Genomic DNA, 18,767 nt, shown 5'->3' with positions numbered 1-18,767 from the left:
AGGCAGGATTCTCGGTAATGATTTTATAATGAAGATTCAGAGATGTAGAACCGGAGGACTGGAAATGACAGATCATGAGTCTTTCTTGTAACAAAGAATTATTAACTTGCAGAGAAATAAATAGTTTAATTTATGTATTTGTATTTATTTATAAAATGTAAACTTATTGGGACAATGCAATGTGCCAGATTAGCCATCATAGCTCATTTTCAACTGTAGTTGAAATGTACCTTAATGTTGTGTGTTTATTGTTCTGTCACTCACCTGTCCAGCGACTACAGTTGAAAGTTATTAACATTTCAGGAGAAGTTTCAGGTGATGAAGCCATTACTTTCTTCATTTGAGAGATGGTCCAGTTTAAGAGTTTTTCCCTTCAGTTTTGGCCCAGTGCAGGTTTGCCAAGGACAGTTTAATGTGTCTGTTGCCTTTTCTGTGTCTTTCTTTTGCAGGAATATAAAACAAGCGAATGAGTCAGAGAGAGAGGTAGGAAGGCAGACATCCAGGAAAGGTGAGATGGAGGTTGTCAGTGGTTGTAGATGTAACAGTTGTAATTGTAAAGTCAATGTCTCGATCTCCCAGAACGGCCATTTTCTCTGAGAGCGATCTCCCACGTCCTTGAACGAGACAGTGAATCCTGTCCAATGACTGTTACTGTCACTTTTCCCCATAATGCCAGCTTACCGACCTAAATGTAAGATGGACAAAGGCAGACGGGAAATGACAAGTCACCAATAACACAGCTGGCCAGCTTCTATATTGAACATAAGACCTCTTCTGACTCAAAAATCTGGCACGGAGAGAGAGCCAGGAGCAATCAGCTCAAGGTGAACTCATCAAGGCAGACAACACGGCCAAATAAAATCAACAAATAGGGTCCTACGATTGCATGATTTAAGAGGGAAGATTCTTAATCAGAACAGACCCATTTTCATTTTCTGAGGCTTTGGCAACATCAAAGTCCTGCTCTATGATGAAAAGATGTTGATTAGGACCCAGAAAGAGAAGCTTGCTCTGATTCCAAAGTCAGAAAAAGACGGTTTTCTTCTTGATAAATGTAACCCTGAGCTATTAACTGAGAGATGTGGTTTAATGGGTCATAATGAAAAAGTTTCATTATTGCAGTAGTTGATCCAAAAGCTTGGCTTTCATTACATTTTTCCAGCTGATCAAAAGAAGTAAAAGTAAGATACCCTAAAATGACAAGGAATGTTTTATATCTCCATTGAAATTGTATGTTTTTAGCTTAGCCTCAAATGAGCCAACAGATGTTTAGGTAGGCAGTTTGTCAGGGTGACAGGTCTGTGGGAGGAAGAATCGCACCAATAGTGGACTTCCTCCTCGAAGAGAGGGCTATTTTAAACACACTTCTCATTGAACAAGAGTGTTGATGATGGGATGGGACATGTTGGAAAGCTAACTCAACCAAATTTTCGATCAAGCTAGGTGCAGACAACTAGCTGGAGCTGACACAGGCCTTAGGCAGTTACATGCGTCTACCATGTAACCAACTGTCAATTTACTCAAGCAGCACCTAATACAAATTTAGGCATCACTTTTAGTCTTCATACGATCACAGATTAGTTATTTTTAAAAAGCCTACAGTTATACTGTTAAATACATTTCTTTCTGACTTCTGCTGTAAAAGATATTTGTTTTGCCCAGACTTGCGCTCTGCCATGTTGTTGTCACATCAGTTGTTTATGGACGTAGTCAAGTACTTATAACTCAGCACTCTTTTTTTTTTACTACTTCACCCTGAAAGGTGACAGCTGTTAGCAGCATCCTTATCCTATAGGTATTCAGCTCTCAGTGAGAGGAGAAATCCACTGTATAATCATAAAGTAGAGACAAAAAATAGCTCCAGGCCTCACTTTCTGCATGAAAAATGATGTGAGCAGCATTTTGTACAATTTAGCTAAATCCTCAATCAAAGAAGATTACACCATTTATTGAAGAACATGGTTACACAGACACAGTTTAGGTGCAATGGGACAGGAGTGAGTTACAAATTACCCACAACAACGACAACAAGGCATGATATGATGCAAGACATTCCATAGTTATTCGAAGTCTATTCTAAATTATAACTTTTTTAATTGATAGACACAATGGCTGGTTTGAAGCTTTGACTAAAACCAAAAAAGCCCAAACATTCACTCAGCATTCAGCCACGTCCCAGTTACCGTAGTTCGCTTGAAGCCTTTGGCTCGATCTTAAAAGATAAAATACACGATACAATTGGACAGTGCCTGTGTTTCTGAATTGTAATCTGTGATCAAGATTCTGCACTTTATTTGCACATTGTAAACTGTTGTTCTCTCCTAACTTATTGTTTGTAAACTGTCTCTTTATCGTGTAATGCTTTTTATCACGTGTGCTGCTGCCCTCTTGGCCAGGTCACCCTTGCCAACAGAGACAATGATTTGCCCACAAAAGATAAAACAACTCTGGTCAAAGCTTTAAGTTTTATGGAGGCCTATATGCGAACTGTGCAATTAGACAACTTCAACCAATTAAACACACCCCATGGATCAAGCTGTTATAAGCTTTAATCTGCCGCAGTGCTCTCGATTCAGCAGCTGTCTGACATATGGAGGCCGTGAGAAGTTATATTTAATTGTTAGAATTGCTCTGAGTTATCTAACGGCTGGGTGGGAGTTGGTTTGGGTTACTGAGGCGGTCACTCTCCTCCCCTCGCTGCTCGCTGAGATAAGAGCTGAAAAACCACAAATGTGTCAGAAAAACACCCCAATTCACCCTCGGCTTCAAGGACGCACACTTACTACCAATGACTGAGTCAAACTCGCTGTAAGTATGACAGAATTCAAAGTTTTCTTTTCTTTTAAGATGGTCAAAATTATTCAGTGCAATATACATGAAGATCAGTGCATGAAAATGTCTTTCAGTGTTAAGGAGCTAACAGAAGAAGGGGATGGTGGACATAAAAGGAGCAGAAAGAAGAACAAAAAGGAAGATTCCTGGCGGCAAGAGGGACCAAGGGACCCTTTTGCCATGGTACATGTACTTGAAACAAAGTGAAACTCATACATTTGTCTCTAATATTCATATAATACATTAACAGCACATGTATTTGTTTAAAGTACCAGTTTCTAATGTACAATTTAAGAGGATTTATGCTACTCTTCATGGGCGTCATATTGGGGGGAAAAGTGGGACCCAGGGCCTGAATGGAGGAAAGGGACCTGAGCAGTTTTTTTTAAAAGACTTAGAACACTTAGAAACACAATGTATTTGATGATCCACTATGATTTTCAGTGTTAAAAGAAAGAAAGTAAACAAAATACTAAGGGAAATTATTCCAATTTTAAGGTCAACACAATGAATCTGATTAAGTGCTATTTATTGCAAGTTATTCATTAATGTCAGTAGATCTCTTCATTCAAGAATCTAACAAAAAAAAGAAACCATTTTGACCAAAAAGAGGACCCTAAGAACATTTCTTAAAGTGGGATATTAGTCTTTCCTTTAACAGTACATTCCTCATGCCTTGATTTTTAAGTGACATTGTACATTACGAAAAAAAAATCTCTGTGATTAGGATAAAAAAACATTTTAAATTCACAAGGACTGATTAAAACAATACAAGATCAAGAGAGTGTTCCTGTGCCAGCATGGCATTTCCCATCTGTAGCCTTAACAGTTTGATTTCTTACAACTTTCAAACCTCAATTTCCTCGAAAGATTTTAGCAACTTATCCTTGCCTGTCTTCTCTTCTCTAAAAGCTGGATGCTCTTCCAGAGAAAAAGCAACAGGAGATCCAGAGAGCTCTCCACCTCTTCTCAATGGGCTCAAGTCTGCCAAAAACCCTGCAGCAGGCCAAAAAAAGAACATACCACTTCTGGGACACACAGCCTGTCCCAAGACTGGGTATGAAGTAACATTGTCTAATTGATAAAATGCCAAAAATCTGTAGAAACAAAGCACTGGATCAAACTTATTTAATTTAAGATATTAGATTATTTGTTTCTTTCTACAGGAAAAAGTAAGCTACATATAAGACCAAAACCATCAGATATTTATCTTAACATTAGTTTGTAGACCAAATGACCTCACCTAGCTCTGAGCAGTTGCCAGACAACCATCAGGGACTCCAGGAATTTAAAAAGTTCCTGGATTTTTAAACTTTGGCTTAATAATTCCTCTGACAAACCGAAACATAGAGGTATAAAAAGAAAAAGAAAGTGTTAAAAACACAAAGCTTTATTAAGCCAATTTTGTATTTGTTGCCAGAGCTAGCCGTAAACCAGTTTCTCGGTTTCCTTTATTTAAGCTAATATATTGGTTAAGCTTCTTCTTCAGATCCAAAAATATCAAATTGTCATTTTTAACTGTAGTCTGACCAACAAACAAGACATAACATGCAAATGAGCTTAAGAAGCTGCTTTGGTATCTGTGGACAGATATAGTCTAGCGGTTTTATTTTTCCATTTTATTATGCTAAGCTACATTAAGCTAACCAGCTGCACAATGTAGCTTTGTTTTTTCACGGACAGAAAATACAGTTTGTTGGTAAATATAAAATTTCCGATCTAATAGAGAAAATCACCTAGAAATATTTAATTCTACACTTGTGTCCTTAGGTGAAAGTAATGAAACTCATGGCCCAATAGTGGAGGATGTAGCCAGTGTCCGTCAGGAACCTTTTTCTCTACCACAGGGTTACTCCTGGGACACGCTGGACCTCAGCAGTCCCAAAGTGGTAAGTCACATACTGCAAGGTCACACCCATCTGCCACAGAGTATCCATGGGGGGGGGGGGGGGGGGGGGCTGAGCCACATTTAGGAGTGAAAATTGTAAATTCTTAGCATGAAGTGCAGAAAAAAACAGGAATCAGAAATCTTCAAATCTTTTCCTTTTAGTTGAGTGAGCTTTGCAGTCTACTGAATGATAACTACATGGAGGATGACGACAACACTATCAAATTTGACTTCTCTCCAGAGTATCTGCAATGGTAAGTGACCAGCAGTAGCAAATCGAACAATCCTTGTTTATGGAGTTTAAAAAATAATAATTTTAAAACCTTTTTTTCCTCCATCTTAAGGCCATGTAGACTGTTTACCCATGCACTGCTTGAAGCAGGGGTTTAGTATAAAGATAAATATATCCATATCCTTTATTGTCACTTTCACACATCAACACCTTTATAAAAAACAAATGATTTCTTTCAGTTACAAACTTGCTTATTCATTTTCTTCTACTGAATGTTTTTTTGTGGTCTATTAAAATGTAAAGTTCAGTAAAGTAACACTAATATAAACAGAATTACATTTACACTTAAACATGTACTTATAATATTGCTAAGAAATATTTCTAAGAAAAGGTGAAGGCCTCTGGCTCTGAGCTCCATGAAAACTGCTGTGGCTATTCATTCAGCCTAGTCACCTCGGGCTCAATCCTTAACTAGGAAATTATTTTAAATCAGAGTTTATTGAACTACCCCTATTCATTCATTTGCAGAGTGACATTGCAAGCTATGTCCTTCTTTTCCTCTTAAGGGCTTTACAACCTCCTAACTGGGTGGCTCAGTGGCACTGTGGTGTGCGAGTAGAGGCCAATAACAAGTTGGTCGGCTTCATTGCTGCGGTTCCTTCAGAAGTCCGCATTTTTGAGACGTGAGTATCTCATAAATATAGAGATATGAGTTTACATGAATATGAGTTTTTTCTGCAAAGTCCCAAAGAAAATGCTAATAAATGTGCTCTGCAGGGAGAAGCGGATGGTGCAGGTCAAATTCCTGTGTGTTCACAAGAAGCTGCGCCTCAAGCGGATGACTCCCGTTCTGATCCGAGAGCTCACCAGACGGGTCAACCAGCAGGGAATCTACCAGGCAGTCTACACAGCAAGCATTGTTCTGCCTACACCACTGAGCTCCTGCAGGTAGTAGCTGCTACACAGTGTTGAATCCCACTTGAAGTAAAAAGTGAAGTGGGGCAAAAAATCTCAACTTTGAAAAGAGTGAATTAAATGTATTTTTCAATAAGCTTTTGAAGATGAATAGTATGTTTTGATTTGAACCAAAAAGATTACTTCACAAGAATCTTAGTCATTTTTCATGGATATACTGTTTTTCAGTATATATAAGACAGCTTCCAATGAAATTTGACCAAACCAGCTTATAGTTTTAGAGTATTAAAGAAGCAATCTTATAGATCTAGTCTGTCTTTTTTTTTTGTGCTTCATAGTTGTTAAAGATTTAAACTCTTTGCTGCTCTTTGCGTTTTCATCTTCATCTGAATACATTATTTTCCATTTCCATTGTTTAGCCATAGCAACTGTTTGACTCAGTACTGACCTGTTAACTGTACAACGCTTCAGACCAGTCTGTGGTTGCCTCTCTAACCGTTGATGGATAGAGCTTTTGATTTTTTCCAGGGAATATTCACTAGACTCCATGTTGCTAATATTCCAAAGAGTACTGCAAATGTAAAGGCCTCTGTAGGTCATTGTCTCAATCACTGTTGTGTTAAATAACTCAGCAAAGACAGCAACTTCGGGGTGGCAGTAGCCCAGTCTGTAGGGACTTAGGTTTGGAACCAGAGAGTTAACAGTGGGAGTCCCCCATACAGACCAAATTATGGAAATTAAGTTTGGTTTCTGGAGAAATGCCAGTTAACTTCCTGAACACTGCCAAGGTGACCTTGAGCAAATCACCAAAGTTTGACTGCTTGTTGCATGCATCCATGTGCATTCCCCTCACAATTACAAGTGCATATCCATAGGATGCTGTTTGTGCGTGTCCTATTTGTGTGTATGCGTGTTCAATACCAGAGTGAAAACTCTGATTTTCCCCTTGGGTATTAATAAAGTATGTTGTATTCTTCTTCTTTACAAAATGTATTCAACTAGAAAACTTCAACAGAATTCTTTAACATCCTTCATTAATAATTCATAACTGTTTTTTCTCTCTCTGAACTCTTTGACTGTGATTGTTGCTTATTCAGTCGTGAATATTTAAAGTTGCTTTAGCTTTGAAAACAGAATGTTGAGAAGTTGAACGCAATAAAGAATTTAGATAAAACATGAAAGTTCATTTTGCTGGTTATGGATTTAAACTTTTGTTATAATACTAATGATTTTCCTCTTAACAATAGTGGCTAGAAAATAACTTGAGTTACCCTAAACATAGCATTTTTGGTACTTATTTTCTGAAACATTCTGCCCGTACAGTCCCTGGCATCGCCCTCTGAATCTCCGAAAGCTGAATGATGTGGGTTACCCAGGTCTGAGACAAAACATGAACCTGCAGAGAGCTCTCAAATTCCACCGACTGCCTGAGGTTAGTTTCTGCTGCCACTTAGAGGTGAAAGTAAGTAGTGCATTTATAGCCTGACATGGGTCTGATATCACAGAATAGACTAAGATGTTAGACTTTAAATACACACACATTATCTATAATGCTTGACCCGTTCGGGATAGTGGAGGCTGGAACTGTTCACATCTGTGGACTAATTATGTTTAAAATATTTAATATTAGTTTAAAATAATTAAAGATACATTTCCCCCCCTGTCCTTATATATCGTTCCTCTGATTTCTCCAAGGTGACAAAGACACCTGGCCTGCGCCCAATGACTAAAGAAGATGTTGTGGGAATACGCTCACTTCTCCAGTCACACCTCTGCAAGTTTCACCTCAGGCCCATGTTGTCTTCAGAGGAAGTAGAGCACTGGCTGTTGCCGAGGAAGGATGTGATTGACACATATGTGGTGGAGGTCTGACCTTACACTTTTTATCAGCCTGTGTTTCCCCATCTTTACAGATTTAAGAGCTTTCCACGCAATTTTCCAATATTTTTTTTCATCACACCTCCCCTCAAAACACAGGGCGATGATGGCACACTGACAGACATGGTGAGTTTTCACAGCACTTCCTACAAAGTCTTGAATCACCCGGTCCACACTGGCCTGAAAGCAGCGGTTCTCCTTTATGTTGCCACGACCGCCACTGACCCAGGCCTTCTACTGGAGGACACACTGGTGCTGGCCAAATCTGTGAGTGACTTATTTATTTAAAGGCTCTAACCATAAAACATCACCTGGAAACCTGCAATTAGATTCAGATTATACTCAAGTAAAAGCTTTGGATGCTAAATTATGCATATTATGCTAATGCCTCTTACATCCTACGAAATGTTTCTTTTTTATATATCAGACAAATGTACTTTTATTTAATCTGTAAGCTCTAGTTTTAACATGTCCGTAGGCTCTTTGACAGTAGATAGTTTAACCTATTAAAACTAAGTAATTGACACTGGTTTATTAGCATTTATACAAATCTTTTCCCCTGGTATACTATGTTTTTGTTTCATTTCTCAGAAATGACTTGTAGGAATCTACTTCAAATTTTATCCATACACTTGCAGTTAAATGACATATGTACTTAAAAGACATATTAGTAAAGATCTTACTGGTATTCTAGGCATCAATGTTATGTTTATGTGTGTTCAAGTGTTTTAATGGGTAATATAACAAAAAAAATAAATGCTCTTTGTCCACACTGACAGAAAGGATTCGACATCTTCTCTGCTCTGGACGTGATGGATAACAAGAGTTTCCTGGAGAAGCTTAAGTTCAGCGTCCATGACTCAAGCCTTTATTACTACCTATACAACTGGAAGTGTCCTAATGTGAGACCAGACAAGGTACTGGAAACTGTTCTTCTTCACTTGTTAAACACATCACTGTCACTATGTGCATCTTCCTCCTGGGCTGATGTTTGCTTTTTGGAAGGAGGAAGATTGAAGCTATTGTGTATATGTCTCCTAATGCAATAATGATACCTTTCAGGGGCTATAATAAGTTTGTTTTTCTATGTTTACAACACACTTCACATTGTAAAACTCTATCACAAACACTGAATCGTTAGTTAAACATCTACATGCTACAAGGAGGGAAATGCATTTAAAATCTTTATAAAATACTTTCTTTTTTTAAAAAAAAAAGAAAAATTTACCTCCTTAAGAATACACCCCATTTTCTTCAAAGTCAAAATATACGAAGGATGATGATCAACAGACAATCTGAAATTCATGGTTTAACATTCCTTCATGATATTGATCAAGTCTGTTTTGCTGTACAATCAGCAGGAATGATGTCATCACACCTAAAATACAAACCCTAGTAGTCTGTGTAATAAAAACAAATTCATTGTATTGGGTGCATGTTTTATAGGTGGGTTTGCTGTTGCCAAACTAGCGTTCCACTGGAAGAAGAGAATGGGCTGAAGAGGAAAAGACAAGCGTGATTGGCAGGAACTCAAACTGCAACAGCAGGAAGGATTTGTGTTTTAAAGGAAAACAAACTGTAGAAAACACAAACACAAAGAAATAAAGACATAATTCTATTTGTGAATAAATTCATCACCAGCATGTCAGTTATTTACCGAGCCACAAATAGATTGTTTCTGACATGATGGAGAATTAAGTAAACAGAATCAAGCAATTCCGGAAATGTGTGTGTGCGTGTGTGTGTGCGTGTGTGTGTGTGTGCGTGTGTGTGTGTGTGTGTGTGTGTGTGTGTGTGTGTTTGTCTGTTTGTGTCTGTGTGTGTTTTGTTACTCTCTTGTTATTTTATCAGACTATTTACTTCACATAACCTCAAGTGACAAAACACTTAATAATTGAGCAACCGATAAATTGGATAACAGGACAAAATCATTAATCACATTACAGAGCACACACACACAAACACACAAACACACAAACACACAAACACACAAACACACCACGTTAAATCTCATCTAGACATGATTTTCTAAATAAAGTATGATCATGATCAGATTCCTTTATGGATGATTTACAAGCAGCTTAATTTATTCATAATTAAATTAAAAACAATAATTCATACTCTGTGTTGTTCATACTCAATGTTAAAAAGAACCTAGGATCCAGCCCCTTTAACCTTAAGAGGAGAAAATGACTGATGATAATAATTTATTTTCATACTCATCTGCTTATAATCGACTGAATCTGCCTTTTCTTAATTAGGAGAAGATTATATTGAAGCAATAAGATATTTTTTTTTCATTGGTTTAAGACTACACAACGTGCATTGATTACAATTATACTACTGACATGGATTTATGTATTAAACCAGACGGTACATTATATTTTCAATGCATGACCAGCAGGAGGCACTCTAGTCTTGACATTAAGCTGTGCTTTTTTATTGTGGACACCCACAATATTATTGTTGTAGGCTATATGTAAGAGATGATGCCTTCATGAGTGTTGAAAAAATACACGCAGTCACAGTTTTCTGAAAAGTGAAAGAAATAAAAGTTTGGTACAATAAGCCAGTGATTTTCACAAATCACATTTCCTGCACGTTGCGTCTGCAAAATCGAACTACTAATCCTGTCTAGTGTCTGAAATCTGCGTGTTGTTGAGAGCCCTTAACAGTTGTAAAATAAAGTCGGACTGATGCATGCATTATTTGTATTATCTAATCAATATTTGTTTCAAGTTAAAAGCCCCCTGAAATGATAATTATAATAATAATAATCACCCTGCATTATTTTTTAAGAAATCTGTAGGCTACCAAATGTCATTCCAGTGTATTACAAAGTGTTTGTTCTGCCTGCAATTTTTATTATCAAGAGCCCAACCAAACCAAAAGGCTATGTCTTTTTTTAGACTGATACTGGTACTGAAAATTAAGATGCTTTTTTGGAAGAAGAAAAAAAAACAATAATTATTCAAACGATTGCCAATATAGGCCACATGAATTTTTAAAACTGAATGAAATCAATCTTTCCTGTGTCACATTTTAAAATTATTTTGCTGACAAAGTGAAAATGTAAGAATCACATTCATTAGAAAATACATTTGCCACTTACAACATATCTGTAAGACGTCAGATACTGATTGATATCTTGATCGGGTTCTTACTAAACTCTTCAGGTAACTCCAGTGTAAAACAAAGTAGCATTCGCTACCACACTTAACATAGTATCCAATTGAGATGTGGGTGGAAATATGAAATTTCAGACTATATATGAGTATATACGATTACCCCAAAAATACTGTTGTGAATGTAAATGGTCACTTTCCATAGCCACTATTTTTTTCTTTCGAAAAACACCCCACCACAGTCAGAGAAACGGGATCTCACAGTGGGCACGTGAACGCAGCATCACGCTGAGTGTGGACCAATCAGAAGCGAGAAGGCATTTTAAGTTTGAAGTTGTTGGATCTGCTAGCGGCAGCAGCAGCGGCAGCAGCAGCAGTTCTCAGTGCCTGCCTCCGTCTCTGCACTCTGCTGCATGGGCAGGAGAGAGTCGTGTCTCTCTGTAGTTTTGGTGGAGCGTGAGAAAAGAAATATAGACTTTTTTTTTTCCCGAAAGAAGACAAGTGTTAATTCATGTCTACTTGTTTCTATCATTTTCGCCGAGGTCGCGCTCGTTGTCGGCTGAACGTTAGTCTGTGACGTGCTGCGGTTAAATGTCAGCAGGAAATTTACAGAACATCACGTATGCTAAGTTGCTGTTCAAACATCTGTTTTTTTGTCGTTGTATTTGTTTGAACAGCTGTAGTACGCGTACTTCCGTGGATTTTGTGTTTTCAGACGCTGGTTCAGGCCTCCATAAAGAATTGCAGGTAAGTTATGCACGCTATGAATTCACAGTTTATGTTGTAACTTTGTTATACACGTACGTCGCTGCAGTGTAACTTTATATGCGGTTACACCATGTTAAATAATGGATGAATTAGGCAACTAAACTTGTTTATGGGCGTTTAAGGAAACGTGCAATTGTGAGAGTCACTTATTTCGCTACTCTTCGTAGTGTGTCGATTTACTGTCATACACACACTCATCAGCTGTCATTGCATTAGTCAGTTTAGCTTCCTTCCTTTTTTATTAACCTAGTTCTCACGGTGACATTGGAGGAAACCAGCCGCCCTCCTGCTGTTTACTCGAGTCTTGTATCTAAAAAAACCTTACTTCTTATTTGCACTGTTTGTGAAGGTTTGTACCTTTGCACAAACTCATCCCATGAGGAGCGTAAACTCTTGATTCTGCACATCAGTTCTGTTTTATTTATTTATGATATTTATGTATGTTGAGTTTCTGTAGGCTATAACATATCAAGTGACAGACCCCCTGAGCCTGCTGGTTTTATCCTTTCACCCACTGTCCTACTTTTGCCCTGCAAATACTCAACATAGATCAATTGAGTCAAGCTTTGTCTGCCCTCTTTCCACAAGCAAGACTGAGCCTTAAGTCAGCTCAGAGACAGAGTGACAGAGAGGAGAGAGCATTTGAGGTTGTCTTCTGCAAAACCACCTGTGAAAACAAAGTGATAAACAAGTGTGTGAAGGCTGTAATAGTCTCGATGTCTTTAGAAACATATTTTACAACTTAAAAAAAAAGGGTACAATAATTCCTGGTTCCGCACATTGTGTAGAATCAAAGTCTTCTTTATCTGTGTCACACTGCCACAGCTATGCAAATACTTGCAAAATGCTTGTGTAATGTGGACATTGGCGATGCATGAGGCTTGTTTGATTTCCATTGAAAATGGAGACTGTGCTCTTGCAAGGTGTTGCCTCTGTTTACTCTTTGTGTTTTTCTTTCAGCACTCATGTTCCTATGATTTCAACTCGGCCTGGCTCTTATGGCATGTGCTAATTTAAGTGTTAATGTCAAAATAATGTTATTTTAGGTAGAGAAGGTGATACAATATTCCGTTTTTTTTTAACTGTATCTCCAAAAGTAAGTGAGAGAAAGTGGAAAAAATGTGTCCCTGATAGAGTTCTCTTATGTCTCCTTCGCTGTCATTTCCCTTTAGCTGCTTTAGTTTTTTTCAAATGGAGAATATAATAAAATTCATTGAAGCTTCATATCCAAGGGCTATGGTATTTGCGGCCTGCCAGACTGTAATTTTCCCACTGACTGCAAGGCCTGTGTCACAACAGGTTTTTGCACACACCTTCCTCAGCCAGCTGATGTTGTGCAAGTAGAAAAAAAATGGATGGACTCCATGATAAGACATTCTGCAAGGCACCGAGCAGGACAGCACATGTTTGTATCTCTCTTCAACACATAAATGACAGAGCATGCTGTTTAGTATTACTGTTGTGAAGTAGCATAAAGTTTAAGGATGAAGCACAAGCACAAATGATCCATATCCAGCTTGTGCAGAGCAGCTGAAGCAGAGCGAGTCCACCCCGTGAGTGACTTTCCCCCCTTTTCCACCCACATAATTCTGCTCTTTACCTGCCCCTTTCTTTGGACCATGTAAAGACCCCAAACAAAAAGACAGACGCTCCATTGTTGTTGAACAGAATTGAGCGTTAAGTGTATCATTCACCTGAATGCCTCGTGTCGTCATGTTGCTCCTGAAGGGATCTTGTTACTCAACACAGGCGAGAGACGAGTGTGCTGGAAATGAGGACATCCTGCTGCCGAGACATGTCTTGTTCAACACTTAAACATCAACTTGACATTTATTTATTCTTGCAAGTTATCAATATTAGTGAATGAATTTCCCCTTGGCCTGGTCTCTAATGATTGTAACTTTTTGGAGCAGTTTTAGACGAAAAAGAAAAAGCTTGAGTGGAAGAGAAATCTTCATATAAAATTAGCTTGAATTTCCTATGGCACTTAACTGCATCGCTTTGTTATTGTTATTTTTGGCCTCTGTGATGACTTTCCCTCTTCCTAAAGCTTCAGATCGGTTAATCGCCTCTCATTGGGCTTATGTTTTATTATCTTCTGCTGTTCTACGAGCCCCCAGTCCTTAAGGTGTGGGTTTGAGAAGTGCATTGTGTGAATGCAACTCCCAAAGAGTGAATCTTCAATGAGTAATTGAAGGAATGTTAAATGGTAGTTAAATTAGGATTGTAATTTAGATTTAAACAAGTAATTAAGGTTTTAACAAGGCTCTTAAAGGTAATGAACCCAAATAAGGGCACTTGTGGAGTCAGATGGACTCAGTGTGGTAGCAAAGATTTACATTTATATCCAATTTGGATTTACAATTTGATGTGTGGATGGTTTCGTCCATTGATTTGAAGAGGAATGTCCTCTTTCTGTACCTGCAAAGGGAGAGTAAACAATGTTTTATTTTCTCTGTTACTCATGGCTTTATGTAAAAGCCCTACATCCAGAGGTTTTAGTGAAGGAAACATTCATGTATAGCAGTCGATATTGTTTCATATAGCCCGCTGAATATTATACCCATAACTCTGTATTTTCATTTTTAGCATTTAACTTTGAATTTAGGTGACATGATACAGTAGAACGGCAAACTTGGCTTCAAATCAGTCATAGGATGCACCCACTCGACCCCATCTGTCCCCTCTTCATAGGTCTGACCTATCCTCTCTACACGGCTCTCAGTTGGGTCTGATGTCAGCTGCACAGCCAAGAAGTTCTGCAGTACAAATATTTATACAAAGCAAAAGTGATGTAACAATGTAAATGATAGGAAAACCACAGGGTAGTGTGCTACTCTTCACCCACATGATAATCTTTTCTAAAGATCTAATCTAGAGACATCTAAAGACATATTTATAAACCTAGCTAGCTTTAAGGGTGGACAACTTCCAGCTTTTTCACCAAGACTCCAACTGTATTTGTTAATGAGGTCTTGTACCGGTTTAATATCTGCATAGCAAATACATATGGTTCTACTTATAGCTTTTATTAGATTTGTGCTCAAATTATAGTTTCCATGCACAGGGGAAGCAAAGGGCCTCTCAGATACTACACTTTGCTTTGTTTAAGCTCAGTGCCATAACAGAATTTCAGCAGACAAGACAGTCAACTAAAAATAAAGACCTAGACCCCCATAAAATCAGAGTGTTTTCAATCTAGGCTCAAAAGGAGTGATTTTATTGGCTGCCTTTATATGCATGTCAACCAGGATTGTGTTGCCTTGCCCATGTGAGTGACAGATGTTGCCATTAAACATCCATTAATAAAACATGCACAGATTTATCCTTGTAGACCATATACAGAGATGATGTTTAGTATTGTGTTGTAACACAGCAACATTTTAATGGAAGCTGACAGGAGTATGTAAATATTGATTTGGATTTATACAAAAGGGAAATGTTTACGAAGAGCATGTAAATAATACCAACCTTGTTCAGCTTACTCTCGGAGTTTAATGCTGGTTCAACATGTGTCTGCTATAGTGCTATAAATGTAGGCTACCCTTTTTAAGAAAAGGTTTAGACTCTCATTCATTTCTGGACAGGAGCTGGATGGAAGTATCCATGCATCTCCATTTATCTAACATCCAACTAGCAGACAGTTAGCTTAGCATAAAATCTAACAGGGGAAACGGCTAGCCTGACATGTAAAAGTAGCAATATTGCGTAACACACCAATGTTTACAAGAAGTGGACATAGACCCTATGATGTCACCTATCGTTTGTGAGTTTGGCATTTCTGCCGTCACCAACTTTTGCGTTTGGAGCTAGAAATGACCATGTTGCAACTTTTCTATAATAATTATAATAATCTTCCATCTATTTTTTAGTTTTTTACTCAAGAGTTGAGTTGGCTGAGTTGGTTAATACCACTACTGTTAATTCTCCATCTATCAGCGATAACCCATCCCCCTACAAGACAGGACACCCCCTTAACTCCTCCACCCCCTGCTCAGTAGAATTCCAGCTGGCCAGATGGTGTCTACTCTGCTGTGCGCAGTGGACACCAGAGAGAGAGAGAGAGAGAGAGAAACCCCAGGAGCAGGATCTTTCGGATGAGACATTCCACCCACTGACCCCCCCTACCCACTCATGTCGTCCTATGTCTCTGCTCAGTCTTGTGTGTATACTCAGATGACCACTATGTGGCTGAGGTCCATGATGAGAAGTTCATGACAAGTGATAAAATCGCATTAAATGGAGAGACGGCTCTGACTCTAGTAACTCTGTTGGTTATTGAGAAAAATAACATGAAAATATGCACGTGTATTTTTCTTGTATCCTGAGTGGTATAAATATTCACCTGGTACAAATTTGACTGAGAAATGAGGTGAGCTCAAGTAATTTTTGTATTTTTCCAGCCACTCGATTTGGTACTTTAAAATGACGAGGATTTATCTTGTTTCCTCCTTGCTGGCAATTCTTAAATGTATTTTGTTTGCACGGCTGTGCAATTTTTTGCACATGACTTCAAAAAAAAATGCCAGCAGGAACTAGTGAAATAAATCCTGGAAGTACTCATGGAATAAGGGAAAAACAAGCTAATAAAAACAACAGTGCACCACTCCAAAGCATCTGTTGTGGAGTGGTGCACTGTTTCCATATGCCAGTGTGCAGCAAAAGATAGATGATGGTTTGAAAGTTTGGAGCTTTAAATATAGCTCCTACAGTACATCTGTCCAACAAAGTGTAGGTGAATCCAGTGTAGCAGTGTGTTTGTGTGCAAGTGCATGAATATGATCCCCTTGCTAGATAAAGCTCCATAACCCCAACCCTTCCCACTCCAATCTGCAGCTTCTATGATAGCAGCCTGGATGGAGGATCCAGTGTGTTTTTCTGTTGTGGTCCCACAGTTGCGTGTCTTTGCTTGTATTTGATTGTTTGGCTTCCCATGCATCACATTTAATGGCTCTTTTGAAAGTAGAAAGCAGCAACGACAGGACAAAGAACTAGCTTATAAAAAATAAGAGAAAAACACACCGATCTCTGTGTGAAACCTTATAGAGTTTGAAAGACACGTGCTGTTTCCCTTCTTTAAAACGGATTTCTAAGAGGCTAAGCAGCATACTCTGTCTGCCGTGTAACAATGGTTGCCCTGCCTCGAGCAGGTCCGTACAGTTTTTACAGTGTCAGTTACTTGGAGCAGAGTTCAGGCATGAGTACCCAGGGGGCTGTTATGTCAACTGTCTCTCGGGTGACTGGCTGCAGTCAGCAGGACTTCTGGTAAAAGGGATTTGAAGGGGGTTTGTTTCTTTGTGAGACAGAGCAGGGAGAGGGGAGGGATGGATTAGGTTGTTTCCCCATCCTCCTCTTCTGCAGATCTTATCCCCCATACCACCAGACTGGGGCCCCTTGGCACCCTGGAGACACATGCCCCACAAAGCCATCACATCCACCCCCACAAAAAGCCCATTCTCTCCTCAGCCCTTTCCATCTTTTTTCCTCTTTTCCTCTGCTCTCTTGACCTATGCAGCTCTCCTCGTTCTCTTGTACCCTCCCCTCTTCAGCTCTTTTGATCCTGATCAGCCCTCTTCTTCCTCCAGTCCTTCCTCTGCTTTTCTCCCTCTGTCCCTTCATCCCTTCTCCCCCTTTTCCTATTTTTCTTGTAGCTCACAGCCAGGGAAGAGTTGAGTCATGTGACTTCATTTTGTGTGTGTGTTAAACAAACACACCCCTCCTGTCAGTTTCAGCCTTTGAAGATCTCTATTAGCGGAGGCCCGTTTCAACACGACAAAGTGTTGTGTTCCTCTACAATTACAATTAAAACTTCTGCCAGAGGTTGGACAGAGGAGGGGTACTTAAACCGCCTTAAAAGCGGAGAGATTGCTTTTTAATGAGAAACACATTTGGCGCTCAGTATGTGGTTGATTGCAGTATTAACATGGCTTTAAATAAAATTTGACACTCTCTCAACCCGCCCCCTCCCTGGCAGTGTTTTCTGATGCATGTGTTTGGTTGAATAGATCGGTTAGCAGCTGTATGTACCATGTGGAAGATGGAGTTATTGGATTAGGGACTGGTGACCTGTACTTAGGCCTATCTGCTTTCAATGGTTGGTCACATGACTTGGTTGCAGTAATGCAGACACACATGCACTCAAACACATAGCCTGCCAATTCTGCCACAGTTTTGGTTACCACTCAGCAGCTGTCATGATGTCTTTATTTCTGAATGCACATCAAAAAGAAAAGAAGATTACATGTATTATTAAGCCTTAGATGAAAGGTTATTTGTGGCCTTTTTACACTGATGATGGTTAACAGATTACTGGACCAAACCTCAAAGCAAGGACACAAAACTTTAGGAAGTTTGTCAGGTTTCCTTTGCTGTAAATTGTCCTGCCTTGGGACTTAAGTACCTTCATTCTTTTGTTTTGCTTCTTAATAGTTTCTAAAAGTGTCTGAAATTCCCCATAGTATTTAAAAAAAAACCAAATAGACCAGCAGTCTATTTTATGTCCACTGTCTCGCTTAACCATGCCTGGCACCTGAAGTTTCCACTCCCCACCCTCTTCCCTCGGTCAGGAGCTGGCTGCATCTTTAACAGCCTCCTCTCTTTTTGTAAAGCTCTGACACTCAGTGTCTTTTAGTCTCTGATGCTTGTGGTTACTTTTATACGGATTCCTGAAGGTTTACAGTGGAAGACTGTTGTAAAGTGTTGGTTTTGAGCATATACATTCTGATAGCTGTCCATTTGAACTCTGCAGATGTGTAAATTTGAAACCTAATAACTGTCAAATAATTGTAGGTTCAGAAGCAAACCTCCACAGAGTTAAGTTGAAGTTATAAGGTTAGTACAGAAAATCAGAAGTACAACTGAGCCAAACCTACTTGCAGAAAACTCCGGAATAACTCCTGATATTTGACAGATGAGCTGTATGTGTGAACGCAAGCAACCAAATGTTTCATTCGGACTTCAGCCGGAGTTCTCCTGCCAGACCCTGGTATTTTTTGCAGCAAGTCTGGGTGAGCTGATGTGAGAACGAAGCAGGATATTCTGCAGAGGATTCACCTTGAGCCTCCCATCTGACAGGGATAGTCTCTCGCTGTGAGGTGCATACTGTATGTGAACAGCCAGGTCAGGAGAC

General features: G+C 39.0%; 2 protein-coding genes across 3 annotated transcripts in view; both read left to right on the top strand.

The window, feature by feature from the left end:
* Nucleotides 1-2,720: 2,720 nt before the first annotated feature.
* Nucleotides 2,721-9,379, top strand: LOC132955789 (glycylpeptide N-tetradecanoyltransferase 2-like). 2 transcript variants are annotated; one of them, XM_061028805.1, is made up of 12 exons: nt 2,721-2,808; nt 2,907-3,015; nt 3,745-3,889; nt 4,603-4,721; nt 4,883-4,974; nt 5,519-5,635; nt 5,730-5,900; nt 7,191-7,299; nt 7,563-7,733; nt 7,845-8,012; nt 8,525-8,662; nt 9,192-9,379. In XM_061028805.1, the coding sequence occupies exons 1-12, from the start codon at nt 2,789-2,791 to the stop codon at nt 9,213-9,215; spliced, it is 1,383 nt and encodes a 460-aa protein (XP_060884788.1). In that variant the 5' UTR covers nt 2,721-2,788; the 3' UTR covers nt 9,216-9,379. The 2 variants fall into 2 exon arrangements, with proteins under 2 accessions (XP_060884788.1, XP_060884789.1); XM_061028806.1 differs by having other exon boundaries at nt 2,788-2,808; nt 2,887-3,015.
* Nucleotides 9,380-11,235: 1,856 nt separating this feature from the next.
* svild (supervillin d) overlaps nt 11,236-18,767 on the top strand; it is a 40,871-nt gene continuing 33,339 nt past the window's right edge. Inside the window, exon 1 of the mRNA XM_061029150.1 lies at nt 11,236-11,617. The gene's annotated coding sequence lies outside the window, so the exon portion shown is untranslated. The remainder of the gene's footprint in view (nt 11,618-18,767) is intronic.

The sequence above is a fragment of the Labrus mixtus genome, chromosome 21 (assembly GCF_963584025.1).
Source record: "Labrus mixtus chromosome 21, fLabMix1.1, whole genome shotgun sequence".
Taxonomy (NCBI): Eukaryota; Metazoa; Chordata; class Actinopteri; order Labriformes; family Labridae; genus Labrus; species Labrus mixtus.
This window is presented reverse-complemented; position numbering and strand designations above follow the sequence as displayed.